At 37.8% G+C, this 23,434-nt stretch overlaps 1 protein-coding gene and 2 long non-coding RNA genes across 3 annotated transcripts; 2 read left to right on the top strand and 1 right to left on the bottom strand.

The window, feature by feature from the left end:
• Positions 1-199: 199 nt before the first annotated feature.
• Positions 200-4,098, top strand: LOC125265575. The gene is made up of 3 exons (XR_007184291.1): positions 200-1,986; positions 2,170-2,288; positions 2,633-4,098. It is a non-coding gene; the product is annotated as an uncharacterized LOC125265575 (long non-coding RNA).
• Positions 4,099-4,104: 6 nt separating this feature from the next.
• Positions 4,105-8,107, top strand: LOC125265574. The gene is made up of 3 exons (XR_007184290.1): positions 4,105-5,048; positions 5,234-5,334; positions 5,434-8,107. It is a non-coding gene; the product is annotated as an uncharacterized LOC125265574 (long non-coding RNA).
• A 5,285-nt stretch (positions 8,108-13,392) lies between these two features.
• Positions 13,393-23,364, bottom strand: tmem88b (transmembrane protein 88 b). The gene is made up of 3 exons (XM_048185873.1): positions 23,076-23,364; positions 19,039-19,431; positions 13,393-14,117 (listed from the first exon to the last, which is right to left on the bottom strand). The coding sequence occupies exons 2-3, from the start codon at positions 19,423-19,425 to the stop codon at positions 13,836-13,838; spliced, it is 669 nt and encodes a 222-aa protein (XP_048041830.1). The 5' UTR covers positions 19,426-19,431; positions 23,076-23,364; the 3' UTR covers positions 13,393-13,835.
• Positions 23,365-23,434: the final 70 nt, after the last annotated feature.

Below are 23,434 nucleotides of genomic sequence, written 5' to 3'. Positions count from 1 at the left end.
GTTGTTCTTGCTTGCTTACCTAGTCTGATGATTCAGACGTTGATCCAGACGTTCTGCCCTTGTCTAATGCCTTTCATAATGATAATGTTGGGACCGTGGGCTGGCATATGCAAATATTGGGGGCGTACGGTGTTATGTTGAGATTCGCCTGTTCTTCGGAGGTCTTTTAAACAAATGAGATTTATATAAGAAGGAGGAAACAATGGAGTTTGAGACTCACTGTATGTCATTTCCATGTACTGAACTCTTGTTATTTAACTATGGCAAGATAAATTCAATTTTTTATTCGAGGGCACCTTTAAGTTAAAATGTTTACATTTGCTTGAACTGGCTGCATTTGAACATCAATCAACACTCAAGAAAATGTTAGTATTGCATTTAGGTAAAAAGAAAATGACTCCCAAAGGCCAGAGGGTATGTGGGCTGGGGTGGCAGCCACCCTGTTAAGCTCTGCCTCTGGTCACTCTGGTACGCCGCCTCATCCTCTTCTGTGTCAGGCCGGCCGGGCTGAACCACTTACTCCACTGGACTGGGTCTGTCCTTTGAGAGGTCACTGAGTTAGAAGGCATTCACCTGTGCTTTGGCTGAAGAGGTATTCCAAGCCAGAGCAGCAGAGGTTTGGAAATTCTCCCCAACAATTTCTCCAGCAGCAGGTATTGAGCCGTTCGATCAGTGAACGGTTCCTGTAACCCTGTTCATTGTTGGCCTCTACCAGCAGGAATGCATGGCGAAGCAGACAGGCAAATGGCAGCTCTCTTGGAGGAGGTGGAGTCAAAACATGGGTCCTAAAGCTGACATAATCTCCTTCTCAATACCTTCTCCATGGTGTTCCCTTCAGTTCAGTCCTACCATACCACATTCTTGTCCACACCACACCTGTGTGTTAATTTGTATGCCAACAGAGGCTACTGCTACTAATTTAAAGAAAGCGGACACCAATGTTCAGTATAATCGCCTATGTGTAGCAGGGAACATGGCTTAGTGAGCCTCACTGAGTTGGCACAGGATAGCAGGATGCCATGCCAACCAACAACCCACCATGCCACCTTCACTGCTCCTGCCTGCTTTGGTGGACTATCCACAGCACAGTATCTCTGTCAGCATGGAATACCTGTTTGATACGTTGCAGATATGACAAACCTGTGATATCAAAAACCTTAGTAGGCTGTTCACAGTGGAAAAAGTAGCACATTATTACATCTGTGAATGTATTTGGATAAAAATTAATAATATAAAATAATCTGTTGCACTGCAACTCTATCAAGAGCCTATATAGTTAAAAATGTCATACCTTGGTGACTTGTAGAGGTACATGTCCTTTCCGTTACCCACGCATTTGTCACCATGAGGACATCTCAGCGAGTATCTCCATACCCCAGCAGGCCGCCAGACAAGGATACAACTCTGAAAGAAGAGATGGCACAGTGCCACTAACATTTCCCAGAGATTCCGGAGGGTAAATCCACATTCCATCTGATTTCATTACCCATCGCCTCTTCATTGCACCGGCGCTGTCATGGTACACCTGAATGTGGGTGAAGAGCCCTCTCTCTGTGTCATCTTTTACCCATGAGAGGTCAGCTGGTGAAATTCCAATTAGCATTTTCCCACAGGTGCACCCGACCCTCCAGCTCAACCTTTAAAAATGTCAAAACGGTATAATACATTCTCACTCCAATAATAATCATTCATGTTTGATAACTTTGCATATAATATGAATATTACTCAACAAAGAGTCACTCAGACGTGGTTCTACAGAAGAAACATGACTCATGACAGAGACTCCTTGTGCTTGAGCTTACAAACAGAATTATTAATTAATATGCATGTGGATGTCATTGATGTGGCAGAGAACATCAATACATGACAGTGGAACATTGCAACAGTAGACTGTGACTCAATCACCTCTAAGAAATGAGTGTCATCCAGCCATTAATGATCATTGATGGAGGAGCTTAACATCTGTGTACCAAACATATAACACAAGTAATGTACCTAGTTTTTCTTTTATGAAATGTTTTCTGATATGTATTTTTATTCAAGAGAGAATGTAATTTGAATAACATTTATTCAAAATTGTATTTATTTTTTTCAGACAATTTACTTTGTACTTGTTATAAATGTTCTTCTTAAACCTTTTTGTCTGCACACTTGTCATATGCATTTCAGGTACATGCAGCTACCAGCAGACACAGCTGTGCGCCTTCTGGATCAAATCCCTCTGACTACTGCTGAAATCATCTGGCCTGTCCTTCAGCGCAGAATACTGGCTGTAGAGCTCCTGAAAGGTATGGATTATCTGCCAGATAGTCCTTTGTCCAGTGATTGTGTAGTTTCTTCCTAGGTTGGTTAGAAAGTTCTGCTAGGGGCTTGTCAATACCACTGCAATTACATAAAATAAGCTACTGAAAACAACAATAGGCATTTATAAATATAGTAAGAAATAAATTATTTGCCTTTGGCATCTAATTACAATGATTCTTAAATAAAAACAACACTAAATTTTATATGCTTTTATTTGCTATATTTACTATGCTTACTAGACTCTCGGCCAATAAGAATGCCTGATTGTCTGCGGTCACTGTAGATATTGCACAACCGTTGATTCAACTTCATGTCATTCTTGTTGTAGGCAAAGACTGCAGCAGAGAGGGCAGACTTGAACAGGGCTTACTTTGGGTGGTGATCCGTCTGAACGGCCGCATCAAATCGATGGATCCAATGAAAGACATCGAGCCGTACCAGCATACCCCCATCTGTCCACTCACTGAAGAGCTGTTCCAAGCCATAGACATGACAGCAGCCACGGTCTATATACATGAATGAGTTCAGGAGGTGCCTCACCATCTCTTCTGTACCTCTGCATGAGGCCTTCAGCCATCGAGCGCATTTTGTCCACTGATTCCTCACTGGTCAGGACAGATGAGGATCTGACCCAGCTCATTTGCCACATTGGTGCACCATTCTGCAGTGCCTTTTCCGTCTCCAGAAAGTTAATTGCAGATCTGATAATGAATACAAAACAAAGAAATTCAAACATTTATAATCTGTTTATTTTCTTCACAGTGTTGACTTATTAGTTTAGTCAGTTATTGATATTTATTAATGATTAAGTTTTTCTATTATGCATGAGTACAGAAATCTTCCTCTGCCGTGAACAATAATCCCTGCTAAATTCATGTGACTATGTTTACAATCAGACATTTTTGCATTAGTAAGACTGTTAAATTCACCTTCTTGGTGGAGTCACACTTTAAGACTTTCCCAAAAGTGGACATGATCTGTGTTTGGTAGCCCTCAATGTTTTAAGCTTCAGCAATAAGAAAGGCCTTTTAGTCTTTGCCTAAACATTTAAGAAAACTCTGTTAACTCTGTCTGACTTGTGATCTTCCCAGTTTTTTTTGTACTGGCTGAGGAGGGTGGTGAATACGTCTTTCCTTTGTAGGTCCTCCTTGCAGTGGTTCTCCGGGACCTGTCTCCATACCTTGGTCATGGTGTTGCCCTCAGTGCGATCCCTCATCAGGCGGATCACCTGCTTGTCCACACCACACCTAAAATTAAAGCACAATCATTGGATGGCTGCGAAACGTAGATATTTTTTACTAGTGGAAAAAAAAAAAAAAAAAGAAGAAATTATTGTGAAATTATGCAGAGACTCACCATAATGTTAACACAGCTCTGTAAGCTGGACTGAGCTGGTCGATGATGCATGCATCCCATGACGGGAAACGACCAGTGGTGTGTTCCTCTGACTCCTTGGCAGCCTTTATGCATGCATTACATGCCAGGACCTCAGTCAGCATGGAGTACCAGCCGGACATGTGGCAGATCTGTCTGACCGTATGGGAGTAGCCACAACGGTACAGAAAAGCTTTCTGATTAGAACGGGCAGGGCAGTCAGACCTTGGACAGCACAGATTGTAACGCCACACTCCAACTGGTCTCTAGAAAAAAAAAATGGCTGTTGTAAAAGGAGTCTGCTGAGGAGACTTTCCCCTTCCACCACTCCAGGAAATTCAGGAGGATGAAACCACATCCTGTCATCCTTCAGGACTTTCCTCCACCTTGTGTTGCCATACTTGTCTTTATAAGACATTGTCCTCTGGAAGAGTCCCTTCTCTTCATCCTCCTTTAGCCACATGATGTCTGCTTTGGGGATGTGAAGTTGTGAATGGTACCCTAATTCAAAACTGTAACGTCCACTTTTTTTGGACCCTTCCATTGGGGTACCTAGCACAGTAGTCCGGTACTAAACGGTGGAGCTAGACTCACTGCAAAACATTGATTGGTTGACAGAGAATCGTCACTTGCACATGCTACAAGGGGAATGACAACACAAGAGGCGCCATTTTTTTAATAAAGTTGAAACACAATACCATTTGTTCTTGTGACAAACGGCCACATGTCGAGAAGCAAGAACTGCTGTTTGTCCTCCATTGTTGTTTACAGTGTCATTTTCTTCTTTGCACAAGAATGACATCGATCACTACTTTCGCATACACCACGCCTAACAAGTAAGGGTACTGTTGGCGGTGGAAACACAAGCCGGATCAGAGTTTACCATTTCGAATCGTAGTGAACTGTACTGTCCTGTCCTGTACCGCTCGGTGGAAACGAGATATTAGACTTAAATCGGTTACCTCAGGATGTGCGGCTGCTGTTGCAGTGCCCAGACATGGCTGAAGTGCTGCACCAGTCATATTAGCACTCGCCACACATGCAGCCGTCTCATCAGCATCAGTCACATCAGATGCCCTCCCGTGTTCACCATCAGGAGCTGATACAGAAGCCTTAAAAATGATGTGTATTAGTAAAAACGTTTTTCATTTACCTAAGCATACTTTTGTGTGGCCTCCCCATTTATGCTGCCCCACCAGGAACCAAGGGGATGTAATAGTTAATTGCAATGTATAAACTATGGACTTACAGCTGACAGTGGAGCAGTAGTATCTGTGTAGGGCTTCTGTGGAGGATCTGGATGGGCCTCTTTTTCTAGAAACTTTTTTCTACCTCCTGCATCCCCTGCTGCAAAATGAGGACAAACACAGGTAGGCAAAAGGCAATGTCAAAGCATTTGACATCACTTTCATCCTTAAGTAAGCTTCAGCAATCAACAGCACACACAAGTGTCTTTGTTGGCTTATTTGGTACAGATTATGCAATAATACAAGACTGATGTTATGATAACAATAATTCAAGACATTTATAAACTGATATACCTTGTCTTTTAAAGGAGGATGCTTCCACCAGCAGAGTGTCATCCGCCCAACCGGCATCACCTTTGGACCCTGATGAGCAGGAGCCCCATCCTGTTGAGGTTTCTGTGAAGTACAGGTGAATTTCAGCCTTGAAGACTGTATTAAGTGTTGCACCATTATTTTTTACTAAAGGCACCTTAAACTTGGTGGTGACGACGTCCTCTTTCATCACCAGGCACTGCCACACAGAGCAGTATGCCATCTGCGCCATTTTTCTCTCATGGTCGGTCCCAGCTTGCGGGTCAGCTTGAAGGGTCTTGTACAGGCTGTACCACTGCCACATCTCCAGGAATGTGAACGACCTGAAGCAGCCTTGCCCATAAATGGCCCTGCCCACATTAATCTTGAGGTGGCAGAAGACATGTGGAAGCAGCTGCACATATCGCAGCAGGAGATCCTTCACCCAGTCGCCTTGGCTCGCTTTTCTGTCAGGATGGCAGCATTTTTTATGTGGAGATCAAGGAGACTAAAATATCACATAATTAGTTAATGAAAAAACTAATTATGAAAATTGATTCTGTTAAGTGCAACATACTTACTACTTAATGTAGCGTCAACGTCATTCTCCACCAGCCATTTAAAACTTTGCCTGTTGTATTTGCCAAGTTTAGATATAGCTGGCCAAGGTACTGCACCTCTGATGGTGTTGAGGTAACGGCCCAACATCTCTTTTTGGCTGAAGAAATTGTATTCCTCACACAGACCTTGCCCACAAGCCGTCCTTTTATCTAGGACCGCGTTTTCTCGAAGCACTTGTTACGTGAAGCCAGTGACTTGGCTTCCTTAGATGCCTTATGAAGGCATTGTTGCCTCTTTGGTGGCACACTTGTGTCCACAATCTGTAATTTGGCAACAGTGGGTCCATGTTAAACCTGTAGGAAACAGTCTGTTATAATCATCATAATGATACACAGAGGGAAAAAATATTCCTACCATGACAAATGCAAGAGGTCGTGATAAAGTTAGCAGTTATACAGTGGGGGATACCAAAGTGTGGTGAAAATTTGAAATATTTATTGAAAGAAAGAAAAAGGAACCCCAAAATTAAAAAGAACTTTGATCTGGGTTAAGTGTGCATTGTTCCTGAGCGATGTTGCTTGGGCTTTTTTTTTCTATTGAGAATGCGCAACAAATTTATATCTGGATACTTTAGATCGAAATTTGTTGCCCATTCTCAATGGGAAAGTGCCCAAGCAACATCTGCAACACTGCTCAAAAAGTTGCCTCGTGTATGATCACCTTAAGACACTCTTCTCCGCTTCTCAAATACATAAAGCATTAGTCTTTATATAGTGTTTCTCGAGTAAAAAGAACGCCGAACTTTTACACAAAAAAAAACAACAACAAAAAACAGTTCTTTATTTACCTTTGGGTTGCAGACAAACAGATGATTCAAGTTGCATGCGACGCTTTCACTCGCGATAGAGGCGGGGTGGGGTTATGAAGTTTGACGGTTTTAGAAGCCAATAGAGTTACGAGGTTTAGTCACAAGCCCTTTTAAAACTCTTCATTGGTTAAATATTTGCAAAACCCACAGACAAGATGTAAAGGGTGACCAACATAGACTGGGTGACCAACAACAGTAATGATTTATGGGGGGATGGGGGACAAATGTCACTATCTGCCCGACAGTGATATTTTAAATGTATTCATTTATAAAGGAATTGTCTTAGAGTCCTAGCATTAGAGCGAAATAATACATTTTGTAAAACTGCAATTATTATTATTTCTCCTCATTGTAATTTTAGGCACGTGGCTAGAATGCCTGTAAATCCAGCCCTGGTCACAGATGAGCTTCTGGCAGGAGTGACAGCAAAGCAGGCAAGCGTTATGTCCTCTGAGCCTTTGATAATTTGATTAATTCGTTAAAATGAACTTGATTCTCTCGTCAAGCGCCGCTCTGTTGTTCTCGTATATTTGCATAGCCACTTTGTAGCGCACGGTGCACCCGATTTGTAGTCTGCAGTGTACGATGTTCTGAAATATTCGGTGTCTGAGATTTTCGGTGACACTGGGCGGAGCTTATATGAATATTCACGAGTTTCCGGTTTTGTGTTAAAGCGCCACTGAAAATGTTAGTGCATGCTCTTCGGCGTACATTAAAGGTAATTGACCTATGTTTTAGTGTTAAACGAAGTCAAGCTTATATTCTAACTGTTATTGATGCACAATATTTTATATATGCTATACAGTATATTGTTATGTCATGTCATACTACTTAAAACGCCAATAGCGTTTTAAGTAGCCTATTTTTGTTGTTTCTGCTATACCTTGAGTCTTTAAAGCATATAGCTTTAAAAGTTTGCCGAAATGTATGGTAGCATAATACTATTAATTGTAAACTCCTGTGGTGAAGGCAGCAGTAAACATTCCTAGTTTGAAGTAGCACTTCTAATCTGGGTAGACTTGATTTTTCTAGTGTTATTTATATGTTATGTTTCCAAAACTTCACACATGCATGAAAACATGTTATTGTACTTTAAATATAGTTTAATGATTATCCAAATAGGCCATGATGAATTATGCATGTGATAATATAATGTCTATAGCTAATAACCTTGATTCGTTCCCAAAGAAGATGACTTTTCCCAATAAATATCCCTGTACACCACACAAAGCAGACACTTTATTTTTTCACTTTGTTTTAAACATGACAGTGTATTAAAAATGTGATACAGGTTTGTTGTAATGACATTTATTTATATATTTTAGATTGAATGTGTCCGTAGCAAAGGCTGGTATCACTGGAACTGCATTAGCAGACCAAACTTTCATTTGTCTGAACTTTAATCACAAGACCCCTGTGTAAAATGTGTTAATGTCTGTTTAAATACAAGTGTTTTTAATAATTTATATGTCATGACTTCTCATTTGTGAATACAATTTCAACACAGAATCAGTTGCTCTTTTTTATTCAAAATGAAACTACTCTCATTATTTACTTTCTTTGATATTACAGATATGCAAATTACTACATGCAAAATACAATACTTAATACAATACTTATTTTAGCCACTAAATAAACAGTTAAAATTTAAACATTTTAATTATGGAAAGCTTGTAGAATATAACTAAAACATTTCATTGTAAATATACTGCAGGTTTGCTCATTTCGCAACTTCCATATCAACACTGTTAAACTGAATCCTGATTCACAGTGCATCATGTTTTTTCCACATTAAAATGTTTTGACAATGAAATGCATCATTTTGTGGGAAAAAAAAGATTGAGAATGTTTCCTAATATGAAAAAAATAACACTTCACTTTAGGATTTAATACAAATTATTTACCAACTGAGCAAGCAATTAAGAAATGACAGAACAATCACAGCAGTGTATATGTCTAATTATCCACATAACGATAATATTACTCATACTTTTGCCAATTATGTCTTATCCATGTAAATAAAACCCGCATTAGTAACTTTTATTTTTGTAGTTGATCAATTTAGCCACTTGAAATTCAAAACCTTGTGAAAGTGCTGCAGGGAAGCTAATGTCTCATGTTTCTATTCATGTAGAGCATGTGTGTTTTGCAGAAAAAGATAAAGAAGGTTTAGGGTTGTGTTGCGTGGTTGAACTAGGGATGTGAGTGTGACGGTGAGAAAATTTTCCTACCTGTTAATTGACGTGTGACACGGAGGGGGCTTTAAATCGTCAATTCAAAAGTGAAAGTATAATGCTCATGGCCGCACGGGCATCAACGGCTCCGCGCCAGTGGACGCACCGTTATGAACGCCCGTGAACGCATTTTAATGATTGGTTCATTATTCTTAATGAAAAACACAACAACAAAACAGTACAATCAATGACAAACTCGCTTAAATACACGCTTTTACATTTCTCTTTGAAACCAAATGTTCCTCCATCATCTTGTCAGTGGTGAGCAAGGGCGTAGATTTGGTTTCAACATTGGGGGGGTTGAGCGTTGGTATGCTGCCTGTTATTATTTTTTTTAATAAAAAAAAAAAATCTGTTTTATGTGTAGCATTATTGGATAATTTATTTCTATCTATCTATCTATCTATCTATCTATCTATCTATCTATCTATCTATCTATCTATCTATCTATCTATCTATCTATCATAACTTTATGTAATTTATCTATAACCATTCATCAAATTCTAACATAACGGAGTGATTCTAAAAAGAAAGAAAATGTTAAATATTGAAACCGCCAGTAGGTGGCAGAGATTCGACGTTTTAATGAGTGAGCTACTTATAAATCGTTCATTCAAGCCAATTCGTTCAAAAGTCAGATTAATTAAGGAAGAAAACAAACACCGATGTGAATACTTTTGTCACTGATAACTATTGAAAAATGAAGTAACAAAACAGACAGCTGTAACTGATGGATTTGAATATTGGGGGGGGTTACATCCCCCCCGCAAACTACGCCCCTGGTGGTGAGGCGAAATGGGCGAAGTAAGGTGAAATCTGACTTATGCTGCTGATGTGTGCTGCGACTCTCGTTCTCGTTCGACCTATTTGTTTGATTTTTAATGATTTAATTATAATTTAATTAATTGCTTCATCAACTTGCAGTTCCCTCGCGAACCCCCGTTTGGAAACCCTGTTTAAAAACATTATTTTAAATTCCTTGGCGACGCGTTATGCAGCTACACTATGACAGGTATCGCGTATTTCTTTTTTCCTTTTTTACTTCAAACATTCACAAACTTGTTAACTATATCATGAATTATATATATTCCGATTGTCTAATATGTGGAAGGGAATGTGTTTTGTTGTTTAAACACCTTTTATAATGATCATGTTAGTTGATAAAACAGAGAATCAGTCGGATTTACATCACGTAAATTCATCCATTTTCCCCGAAATACATAAACGTAAGTGGCTGGTGAACTGGGAGAAGAGAGTAAACTTTATTGTTTCATACAATGATATAAAAACGTCGTCAAATTATAATTGAAAGGATTATTATTGCAAGGATCATTATTATTATTGGTTGAAAACACTGAATAATTGTGAAATATGAAATGCACTGAGCGCGTCAATCTCTGGCTCAGCGCCAGCAGCGGGAAAGCAGGTTTGAAATTAGGCGTGGTGCATTTAAGTTCTCATCACAACGGTGTTATCGTACGTGTTAAAAAGTTAAAATCGATCGGGTGAATGGGGACGGCAATCACCTTTTGCCCCCTCGTGGCGCCGGGCCTGCACCACAGACACATTTATACAAGTTATCTTATCAAATAAACTAAAAGAAAATCAAATCAAAACAGTTGTAGCCCATACTAGTTTTTGCACAAAATTTTTCAGTGGCACTTTAACACAAAACAGGAAACTCGTGAATATTCATAAGCTCCGCCCAGTGTCAACGAATATTTCAGAACACCGGTCCAGAAGTCGGGCGAAATTGTAGACGATGCGGCCTTCCGATTGGCCAGGAGTCTACAGTTATTGTAGACACTGTAGACTCTCGGCCAATGATTGACCGCAACTGTCTACAGCGGGCATTGCCGTAATCTCGACCGCATAATTTCTGGTAGTGGGACTGCGTTCCTTTCTCTCTCTCTCTCTCTCTCTCTCTCTCTCTCTCTCTCTCTCTCTCTCCCCCTTGATTTATTGGATAAATAACAGAATTGAATGAGATTCAAAAGCTTGGAGCTTCACATGACAGCTATCTTGTCAATGCGTTATTGCGTCGTCTTGTATTTCTCGTTGCTCTCAAAAGACATGTAATATAATTAGTTATGTGCTTCAGCAGCCAGTTATAGATTTGTGTTTGTCTGTATGAAGATTCGTTTCAACTCAACTTCAACTTTTTGAAGGATTTTGACACATTACATTTGTTGTGATTGTTGGTTTTAATTAAAATAAAATGTTAAAATATAATATATAGGCTATAAAATGTATAAAATGTATATAAAAAAAAAAAAAAAAAAATATATATATATATATATATATATATATATATATATATATATATATATATATATATATATATATATATATATATATATATATATATAAATTTAATAGCAAATGCTTCATTACAAATGTGAACTCTTTATGATAATAATTTTATTTATTTATTTATTTATTGAGTCCAGTATGATTCTTTTGTTTCGGCCTTCGTAAACTTTCACAATTGTGCTTGTATTTTTGTCATTCTGTGTTTTTATCACTAGAGGGCGCTGTACGTATTTTATTTTCTCTCGTGGCAAGCTGACATTTTTTAATGTTCTCTGTAGAACTATCATTCATTATGAAAATGATTTAACTCATAGTCCATATTATATATGAAAGCAGAAGTGATTTATTTTCCATAAATTGTATATAGTCAAGCAACTCAGTTGTGTTTGTCCTGAATACACATTGACATTTGTACCCCTGTGGCCTTTTGCACAAATTTCAGTTGCTATCCAGGGGCAAGTTCAAGCTCAAACCAGTGCGCTACGTTTTGCTACGGTTTCCGGGTTGAACGACATGTTTCCTGGATACGGTGTGCAACGGGGTTTGAGATACGTTTTCTCTTGTTTGGTTGGTGTGTCAAAAATGTCAACCCAATCAGCAACAACATGTATATTAAACCACGCGGTATTAAAAAGACAGCTCGCACAATGGGTATTAATGTAACATAAAAGTACTATACATAGCCTATTTATATATTTTGCTATTGTATTTTGGAGTGACACATTCATAAACTTTTCTATACTCCTCTGATTATATAATGGTAAATATTACAATTTCATAGCACGACAACAGTGATCATCAATAATTATAAGCCTAATACTCACAATAAAATTAATAAGGTCGTATAGAACACAGTCTTGGTGGTAAGAAGTGAATTATCCTTCATCTAAAATGCATGTCTGAGCTTGCACTGATATATCTTCATTGTTTTGTCTCAAGATGCACACCAGTAATGTTTTTTTTTAAGGCACGTTTATAAAAGCTACTGAAATGCCCTAATTGAACAAAGGCCTACTCCTGGCTTAATCTAAGCCCTGTCTGAGAAACCAGGCTATAGACCCAAGGGGTCAGAAGAGATACTACAGTAGGGTGACCATATTTTGATTACCGAAAACCAGGACACTCGGCCCGGCAATGAGATACTCAAATGATACTCGAAGTTTACTCAAAGATGCCTTATAATTTCAATACATTTAAAGTAGGCCTATGCCTCCTCTGTATGGATAATGAATTGTTATATTACAAAATACTATCTATAACCAAAGACTCAAATTCAAATAGGCTTCTCAGAGGTTACTCAACATGTTTTATTATGACAAGTTTAAAAAATAACGCATTCAATAATGATATAAATAATGTCTCTTCTGTATTAGAAAAATAATAAATTAACTAAAAAAAAAAAACCTCTGCTATATTAGCAATCCAAATTTAACAGAAATAGATCTCACAAACTTACAAAAACTAACAAAAAATATTTTTAGTTTTCTTCTTCATCCTCGTTTTCCTCTTCTTCTTACTGTTTTTCTTCCTCATCCTCCTCATTTGCCCATCTATATTTTGCTGTAGAGCTGATCTTTCCCAGCAGGTTTTTGTTACTTAACAAATAAGCATGAAAGTTATAAAAAAAAAATTATATAGGCCTGTCAGCTGTTACATCGCAAGGTACAAAGGAAGAGCACAACGAGCTGAACTCATAGTAGACGATAGCTGAAGGTTGCTCTGCTGTTACACGAAGTATCTGTTTTCAGTTACAGACGACTGCACAAATCGTGCATATGAAAACATATAAACTGTTACCTAGAAGTAAACAACTGTAGTTTAGGCATAAGTCAGCCACGACGCTGAGAATATAATTACCTTTATGGAATAATCCACTAATGTCTTGAGATACAATCTGAACTAATATTCTCAGTTGCACGTGCATTATTAATATATGAATATTAACTCGTTAATATTCATGTATGCTCAGCCTTCGGAAACTGAAAATCTCAGAAACTGAAAATCTCGTAACACCGGTCAATTTAATGGCCCAATGAAAAACAATGAAAACCAGGACATTTTCATCACTTTATAAAAAAACAACCAGGACGGCCAGGACAGGACGTGAAAACAGGACATGTCCTGGGAAAACAGGACGTTTAGTCACCCTATACTACGGTATTTTTACATTTTGTGAAAAAATAACACACGAGCCATCAAATTTGTGAAATTACTGTATTTGATTTGTATTTAATGTAACATTTAAGGAAAAGAGAAAATACACCACACTGTACATGTTATAAGAAAATATATAACAAAATATTTTTGACAATGTCTTAATACATGTGTGTTTGTTGTATGAGGTGAATAGTGTTTGTTATACATGGAATACATACACAACATTTTTGGATATTTGAATTTGATTATAAATGTCAAGTAGCTACTGAAATTAAAAATGTTTTAATTGATTGTGTTATAACAAATTGACGAACATAGTGTGCCTGGCTATAAAACATGTTAATCAGTGAGTAAGAATTCCTTATTTCTTTCTGTCTGATATGTATTTAAATAGTTTTATGTGGGGATTTTTAGGTCTGCAATGTGTAATGTGTTCTTTCACAACTTTCCATATCTCCAGTACTACAGTAGTGTAGTCCTTTCCCTCTATACCCACACCTTTCCCTTCCCTTCTCTTTTCCCAGATTGCTGTCCACAGCAGCCACCTGCCAAGCCGCGGTGCTGGGTAACTGGAAGGTTCTTGTAGACGGCACGGCTGTATGGAATAAAACACAGACCCAGCTGAAGGTGACGAGCAAGCCGACAGTACGCAGCCAAGGCCAGAACCAAGAGTGGAGTCACAAGCAAGAAACCCACAACCAGCAGAGCCACACAACCGCCGTCATTCAGTAGGTCCGAACAGTATGGTGACGAGCCGTGAGGGCGCACCTGAAAAGAGAGACAATTGACTGGTGTGGACCTGTGTGGGGTTAAGGATAAGTGGTGGAATGTGTGTAGGCATTGCTGAGGAGGATGTCCCTGGATTTCTTACATTATTATGTAGATTTGTAACAGAAAGTGAGACTGGGATTACTGATGACTTGTTTCAGCAGTTCAGAATTAATTCTTTTAAGAGATAATAACTTTTTGTCTTGCACTTTGATCTTTAAAATTTTTCAGACCTTTTACAAACCGCTATATTTCACACTGTATGAAAACAATATTCGAAAAAGCATAATAGGGGCACTTTAAAGATTTTTTTTTTTTCCTTTTCTTTCTTTGAGCTGCTTTGCGCTGCTATAAATCTCAGTGAATGTGCTTTTTTCATGAGTATGTTGCATATTTATCCTTGGATGGTGCATCAACCTGCCTGAAGCTACAATAATAGTAAATGTTCAGACAGATATCACATTTTAATTTTCAATGATAATTCTTTGGTTTAATAGCATTGCACAGAAGGAAAGAGATTGAGGGATGAAACTGACCCCCACATTCTTTAACTATCCCCCTGTGAGATGGAGGGAAGCAGAGTTAAGCAGCAAAAAAGAGCGACTGAGTAAACTGAGTAGGAGGGGGAGAAACTGATAAAGCCCATCTGTGTTTGGAGCTGCACATTCTCACTCTGACAGGTTTCTTCACTCAAGGAGATGCTTGTAAAGTTCACAGCGAAAAACAAATCTGGGATGCGTTTCCCGACAATGCGTGTCCCATTGAACTCTATTGGTAACGACGGAAATTGCGACCATAATTCGTTTGGGAAACACACCACTGGATAGTTGTACTTAAAGGTGCAGTAAGCGTTTTCTGAGAAACGCTGTTGAAAATGTACATCAACACTTAAACAAACAATTTTGTGAATATTTGCTTAATTTTTTGTTTTTTTGTGTGCTGAAAATTTGTGTTTATACCTAGTTTGGCTGTCTAAACAGGAGAAAAAAAGTGGATCGGACTGATCACCAAAACACTATATAGCTAGTGTTGTCAAAAGTACCAACCGCGATTCCAAGTCAGCACTGAAATTTAAAAAATGTGATGCTTTGAGCGCTGTTGAATGGATTTGTAGACACTTCTGATTGGCCTTTGTGTTCACACGCTTATCAGATATGTCTGTGATTGGCTACAATGATAAACCCATCGAAAACATGTTGTAAATAGACATCAATGATGCTCTTCACTGAGCGCTTGTCTATGAGCGGACCGGCCTGCTTTCAAACGCTCCCACTTCCAGAACACTTTCAAACACTTTCATGTGCTTTCAAATGAGTGAGCTGGAGGGACATTTGTAGAAAGACTGTAGAAAGATGACTGTACCAAAGAGGAAAAGATAAATAACTGTAATAAGAAAAGTTACGATCAAGCAAGAGTTAGGACATGTGCTAATATTGGAAAAGCTGTTCAGGCCTTAAACAACGCAGAGGTTGCGTTGTTTCTGCTCGATCCATGAGCAATACTGTTTTTTTGCTGTTTTACAGAACCAAGATGCTATTCAACAGTGTTTCTCAGAAATCGTTTACTGCACCTTAATTCATGTTGATTTGTGTAGCTCTTTTCACAATACAAATTGTCTCAATTATCCTCTTCGATTAACCTATTATGTGTCTTTGACAGACTCCTGAGGAGTTGACTGCTTATGTGACGTGGCAGACTATTCACTCCATGAAATACCACGGTGGTCTGCTGTTCCTTACGGATCTTTGAGTTTACCTCTCGTTCATATGTGGTTTCACATAGGGACTAATTGGTCTGAATGGCCATTGATCTTGGACCTTAAAGGTCTGGTAATTGGAGAGGTTGGAAGAATTCAGCCTTTATTTACACACGTTGACCCTTACTGACCCATAGGCGCTATATGACGACAGCTTAAGCTGTTTTCTTCTAGGAAGGGACAAAGAGCATGTGGGATGGAGGGTCTGTAGAATCTTGTCTGTTAATTCTGTAGTAAATTCTGTTTGAGAGAGATTGTATTTGGTACAACTAGAAGTGGGTCTTTTGACAAAAATGATCAGAGCTGGAATGGTAGAGAAGCAGTAGATCATCTACTCTGTGGGTCATAGTGCAAGAATGCCTAGGGTAGACACTATACAACTTTGTGAGAGAACTTTTCTTTTTTTAAAAGCTCCAGTAATCCACTCCTGTCTTGAAACACTTCTCATCTGACGTCATCCTCCAAACTCCTGACCTGCCCCTGCTAATACTCCTGCACTCAAACTGCTGAGAAATGCCCAAGATTAAGAGATTACTTGGTGAATCAAAGAGAAACAAAGGCCAAAATCCCATAAATCCCTAGAAGAATATCTCTGAATCATGATTAGCTTTTATTCCAAGTCTTTTTTCCCAGATTACAAAGGACATTCTTTTAGTGCAGCTACACTGTTTGTCTTTTTAGTACCAAACTTTCAATATGCTTTAAGCATAAATGACTGTTGTTAAATGGCTCTGACTTCATCTCAGTTTGATTAACGCAATGCCCTGTTTTCTACTTTAAATCAACACACTTCATCACGTTTACAATTTGTTTAAAATTCTGCTGGCAGACTTTCGACACAAGGTCTTTTACTCTTTTACTTTAAGTTTTAGCTTCTTTGGGTGCCAATTCATTTTAGGGCTAATTTTAAGTTCTTATTGCTTGCATATAAAGCACTACATTGATTGGTGCCTGAGTATTTTGCAGAACATTTATGAGCTTATGAATGGTTTCATCCGTTAGATCTTTTTTAATTAGCTGTTGGCTGTTTCAAGATATAAATATAAAACCAAAGTTGATCGAGCATTTGCAGTGAATGCTCCGCTATTATAAAATAGTTTTCACATTGATATTAGATCTGCAGAATCTGTCTTTTCTTTAAATCCCATTTAAAAACTCATTTGTATAGACCTGCTTTTTACTTTTGTTTTTGTCACCGTGTTTTCTTTTATAGAGTGTTTTTGGCACTTTGTGCAATCAAGCTAAAATGTGATATAAATGAAGCTTTTTTTTTAATTACTTGATTAGTATTATATTTATTATTATAAGTTAACTTTCCACTCCATACTCTGTTCTAAATATTGCTTGTTAGAGCTGTATCCTGGATATGTTAAGAATCATGATTTGTTTTTGTTTTTTTTGTTTTTTTTTAAAGCTGCAGTCCGTAACTTTATTTGGTTACAAATTATCCAAAATCATTTTTTTAGCAAGTACATAACCAGCCAGTGTTCAAAACTATCTCCTTACCTTAGCCCGATTCACAACGGTAAGCTTGTAATAATGTTTTATAATAAAATCAGTACTGGTGGGTTTCCGCGGGAAATTCGAGCATGCAGCCATTCGTCTTTGCATCATTACGTCACGTCTGTTTACATAAAGAATGAGTCCCAGCTAGTAGGCTATACGGCATGTGATGCTGCTGGTGGCGGATCATTTATAGCCTTTTCTCACAGCAGCTGCAGTAATTAAACTTGTCATTTTGATGGTGGATTGTAATCCAGAAAGGTCCAAATGACAATCATCAGTGACAACTGGAGATTCACTCGTAGTCAAAAGCAAAAGACTTCGGACTGTGAGTGGCTACAGAAATTGAAATCTACAGGATTTCTAATACACACTAAATACACATAGTCACGCAATGCTGATGTTGTTAACATTTGAGAACAAAGTATAACAGTAATAATAATTCGCACAGTTTGACATGATCCGAGCTAAGCGATCATTAGATTTAATCACCATTGGCAGCACGATTTATTGTAATGCTTTTTTCCTCAGTTATAGTCAGAACAAAAGTGGCAGACATGTTACTTACTTGTTCAGATGACATTTTCTTATTTTCTTATACAAATTCTTATTTTGGTCATATTTCAAGGATGTAGAATCTGTGATTTCAAAGTACAGTATCCAGACCGATGTGCTGAATGACAGCAAACATTAGATTAATCCGCACTGAGGAGCCGCGCCGAGGCACAACCCACGTAACGATGATAATTCCGCAAATAACTGCAATCGCAGGTTTCAAACAGAGATGGAGAAACTTATGGACTGCAGCTTTAACTAGAGATCACAATTCTCTAAAAATTCTGAATAGACAACTAAACAAAACAGTGAATTATTCACTGTTGAATTATTTAAAAAATTTGGTTTGAACGAATGATTCAATGACTCACTCATAAACACTTCACTACTGGATGAATCAGCATTTTTGAATGAATCCCTTAAATGATTCAATGGCACATTTTTTTAACAGTCTATTTTCACCACTTACTGGTATAACAATGTAATTGATACTATCTGTATTTGAAGCATAAAGTTACTTTCAAAAGGTGATTTCCTCTATTTTGATCACTACCATAGGCATCAGTGCTTATATTCAAGCTATAAACATTTTTCCCAGTACTTCTGTGATAATATGAATAACTGTGACAAATAATGATATTTAGTGGTTGAAAAGACTGTTTCATATCTACACCTGTTAACTGCTCTCTCTGGGCTCTACTGGTTGTGTAACTATATTATGTTTAATATGCAGTATTGTATATCATGTTGTATATTTATGATCTTTGAAGCATTTTACTGAGTAGTTTCTTTTTTATGTGTGAAAACTTGACTAATATACTTTCTATTTAATTATAATTTTTTCTCTTAAAGGCACATTTACTTAAAGAAAATAAAATATTTTAATAAGAATATGCTTTGTCCATTTTCAAGCTGTTTTTTGCTCCTGTGTCTATATGTAAATGTCCTCATCATGTGAAATGAGCAACTTTGAGCTGCATGTTTACTGTCGTGTCCAAAATCATTTGCTGCCATATCATTCAAAAACAGCCTTTTCTTAAACTCTGTATAAATCACATATTATTTTGTAAATTGTGACCAGTTTGATGCACTTCTCCCAAGTCTCACCGTTGAATGACAGAGAAAGCCAAACACCACCATGACAATAGCAGGAGTGAGGATGAGCCCGAAAACCAACCCAGCCAGGCAGGCGTTGATGGCTGCGATCACCAGGTTCTGCGCTGTCACCAGCACTGAACACGCCCAGCAGTCCAGAGAGCCCCGGAGCTCCAGCGGAGCTTCGCCTCCCCCAGCCTCCGCAGCAGAGTAAGGTGGAGGCACAACCACTCCAGATCCTCCTACTGGGGTCCCGGCAGGCACAGTGGAGGCCAAGGAGTTTGTGTGCTGGAAATTGGGGTGATGGTTATGGTGGCGATGGCTGTTGTTTGGGAGCTCTTCAGAGAGGTCGAGGGTCTGGTGATGAGCCCCCTTCTCCAGTGTGCCATTCATGCTCATCCTGATCTGAAGATGATAGTGAACAAAAGACTTTTAACCATTAAATGCATTAATGTTTTTCCTATTATTATTATTATTATTATTATTATTACTACATATTCTAGTGTTTAATGCTAGCAGATCTATATCTAACACAGATGGATTGCTTAACTGCTGCAATATTATAAAACTGCTTATATTTTAATAACAGTTACAAAAGAATAAAATAAAGCATATTTTGTTACCTTTTGAAACTTGAAAAGGTTCAATTTGAGCAGATGCTTTTTACCATCATCACTGTTATCATTAGAGCTCATTCAGCATCTGCCTCATATTTGTGATCTCAACCATATTCTCAAAACTAGCGTTTTCAACATCTTAAAAATCAGTATTTTGATTGCTGACACGACACCTTTGACAGATTCACCCTCAAGTGACAGTGATTCTAATATTTGATTGCATATACAGTAAATCACTGAGCCAATTCAAGTTTAGCTGATGATACTTGTGTATTCTTTTGTTTTATGCCTGCAGTAATTATGAGTGAAACATTGCATCATCATTGTGTATCAGACATTGCCAACCCTATACACATTTTTACAAAAATTAATTAGAAAACAGACATACTTTTGTAATTTTATTTTTTAAAATTGTATTATATTGTTTATAGTGAATAGACAGGAATACTAAGAAGGTTGATATCTAACGTTAAAAATTAGGGGGAGGCTTCCAGCTTTTTAAAAACCTAAAAAGGTAATTACATTAAGCATTGTCAGTGGTGGAAGTGTTCATAGGAGACTTTGACATCTGTTTTGCACTGTTTACTAACTACTAAAGTTCAGAGCAAGGTTAAATCACTTATCACCAGGAAACTAGGTTTGTATGATCTTTTAATTAGCTCTTTTATCAGAGACTGATTGTTATCTGAAAGCCAGTTGGCCCTTTGTTGTGGAAACTAATTGGTATTTCAGTGTTTGGATCAACACAGGCGATATGATGAAGAGCAAGAGGCTTTGACATCACAGTAATCCACACCTTTGGGGATTTGATCACTTTATCCTCCAGTCTTTTATCATGTATATGGGTATGTATAATTTAACCCCAAATTAAAATAAAAAAATAAAATAAAAATAAATTATATTGTTACTAAAGAAAATAAAGCCCAATAGAGTCATTAACAAGTTTTTTTCCTTCATAATTAAGCAACCTTCCCCCAATCACTGTTTCACTTTTAACTTGGTTTATAATTTATTTATTATAAATTTGTCAAATAATAATGAGATGTCAGGACACAGTGATTGTTAGAAAAATAAAATCAGCATTAATTATGGGTGGTACAACAAATGTTACTATGATGTTAAAGTTATTTTCATTGGTAATGAGAATGAGATTTTGTACAGAAATAGAAAATGTCACAATCCTAAAAATCCTAAAATCCCCAAAAGGAGCGGTTCTCCTTCAACGAGATCAATTTGGTGTTGAGCATCCCGTTTGCTATTTCTCGCGCAAATTTAATAGACATCAACAGAATTAGTCCACCATTGAGAAGGAGGCGCTCGCGCTTATCCTTGCACTTCAACATTTTGATGTTTATATTGGTTGTGTTTCATATCCTTTGATTGTTTACACAGATCATAATCCCTTAGTCTTTTTAAATCGAATGAAGAATAATAACCAACGTTTGATGCGCGGGAGTTTGTTACTACAGGCTCGTGAGTTGGTAATCCGACATATTCGTGGTAAGGATAAACTTATTGCTGATGCCTTATCCAATGTTTAAATTGAATAAATTGTATGTACACTTAAGTAAAGGAGAAGGTAAAATCATTTCTTTTCTACAATTTATTGACTTAAGAGCTACTGGTGGCACTCCACTTGGGCCTACCTCAAGAAACCTGTTGTTGGTGGTTTTGGAGTTTGTTTGTTTTTTTGTTTCTTTGTTTTTGTACAGGATGGTGAGATCTGTTTGTTTAGTTTTATTAGAATAGTGGGAAAGCATAGGTAAGTAAGCTGACCCAGAAGATTCTTTTGTGTTTGTTATTTTACCTCGGGAGTGAGGAAAGTTTAACTCTGAGATGTAGCTTAGATTAGTTAGCTCACCAGTCCTGATTTGAGATTTGTATATTCATTTGTTGCTTTGTTTTTGCTTTCTTTGTTTGTTATAGTTTTGATACTTTTACTGCCAATAAATTTGATCTTTTTTTTTGCCCTGGCCATTGCAAATCTTGTTTATATTTCTTTTGAACGGCTTCTTATGTTGGTCCCTAATCTGGGTTGTAACATAAATTATTTTTTTATTTACTAATTTATGCAAGTAAAAATGTATAAATTACAAAATATATGTAAAGCAGAATATATATATATATATATATATATATATATATATATATATATATATATATATATATATATATATATAAAATACTGGTTTGAACCTGAGGTTCAATCCAGCCTTCAGTAACCTGTGGAGCGCTGAAAAGAGGTGCCCTTCCCCCTTACACTGACCATCCAGATAGGACTCCAGAACACCAGAACAATAGACCGAGGTCAAACTACATAAATACTTTACACGCCAGACAGCTGTGGCCTCAATGCCATACACTAATCATCTAAATATGGATACAGGATGGTCTATGACTCTCTCACACACACATACGCTCTCACCCTTAAACACTAGATCCTGAATATGCCATCAGTGATGCATGATGAGGGTGACATGCACACGTTTGTGCGCTTGCTGACTGTTGTGTTGTCTTCCTGCCTTTGTATTCTGTTTGTTAGCGCCTATATGGCAGGTGACTCGGCATATAACAAACACTAGATCACCACTCACAGGAAACGTGAACACAAGCGCACACTATGCCAAACCTGGAGAACACCAGACTGCTCCACCCGCTTACACTGTTTCCACTTTTCTGGGAATCGCACAATTGAAAATTAATCTGGAGCAAAAATTTTGGAAATATTATTTCGACAGAACCATATGTACGCATGTATAAAGCAGAAATGAGCTACCAATATATAGCTACTTAACAATCTTTATAGGTTCATAATGAAATGGGTTCTACTTTGCTATTTATATTAGAAGGTGAACTTATTCAAACTGATTCATAAAGTTTTTTGATCAATACATGCTTCTGCTTTATGGGGTATTTTTATACACATCTACCATATATACTCGTAACTTAGTGGGCGATCACCCTGCTGCATGATTATGAAAACTTCTGTTTACCCCTCCTCCTCCCCAGTGCCACCTGCATCTGCTACGGGAGGTTTAGTATAATCTTGTAGCTTCATGTCCTTTGTCTTATTTTATCTAATCTGAACAAATTATTGTATTTGCTCAGCAGCAGCATAGCAGATCACACCCCCCCAAAATCAAACATATGTGCATTCCATCTCCCGTGCCAATAAATGGTTAAATGATTCACTCTGAGAACTGTCATTATTGAAATAGTCTTTCAATGAAAGGTATGCACTTCAACACTCCAAACTATGCAGCAGTGCACATGCATATCTATTGCCGATCTAACGGTTATGTAAATTAATGTTAAAAAAGCAATCAAACAGATACGTTTGTCAGTTTAAATTCCAAACATTCCCCTGCTGTCGCCTATGATAGGTCAGTCTCATGCATGCACCTTATCAAGCCCTCTGCACCCACCACTCACCCAATATTGCGAGTCCAGTAGTCTTCTTCTTTTTGTTGCCTTTATCTACATGCACTCCTTGTTTTGTTCTTTTCTTGTCCTATTTTTTTGGAATTCCTTGTTCAAAAGGTTCTAGAATCTCTAAAATTCTAAAAAAGTTTTCCTTGCCGTGCTAGACTGATGTTTGCTCTCATTTATTGTGTTCCCTTCAGTGTAGCTGGTTTAAGCTCAGATTGGCTCTATATTAGTCCACTCGCTCTCTCTTAGTGAGGCAGACTGAGATATGGATGTATCCTGCCTGGCAGTTATAGCAGTGCCTTTCTCTGTGCCTCCCTCATGCCCCCTCCCCTTTTTCCTTACCCTTCTCTTCTCGTTCACTT

Source organism: Megalobrama amblycephala, linkage group LG3 (genome assembly GCF_018812025.1).
Source record: "Megalobrama amblycephala isolate DHTTF-2021 linkage group LG3, ASM1881202v1, whole genome shotgun sequence".
Lineage (NCBI taxonomy): Eukaryota > Metazoa > Chordata > Actinopteri > Cypriniformes > Xenocyprididae > Megalobrama > Megalobrama amblycephala.
This window is presented reverse-complemented; position numbering and strand designations above follow the sequence as displayed.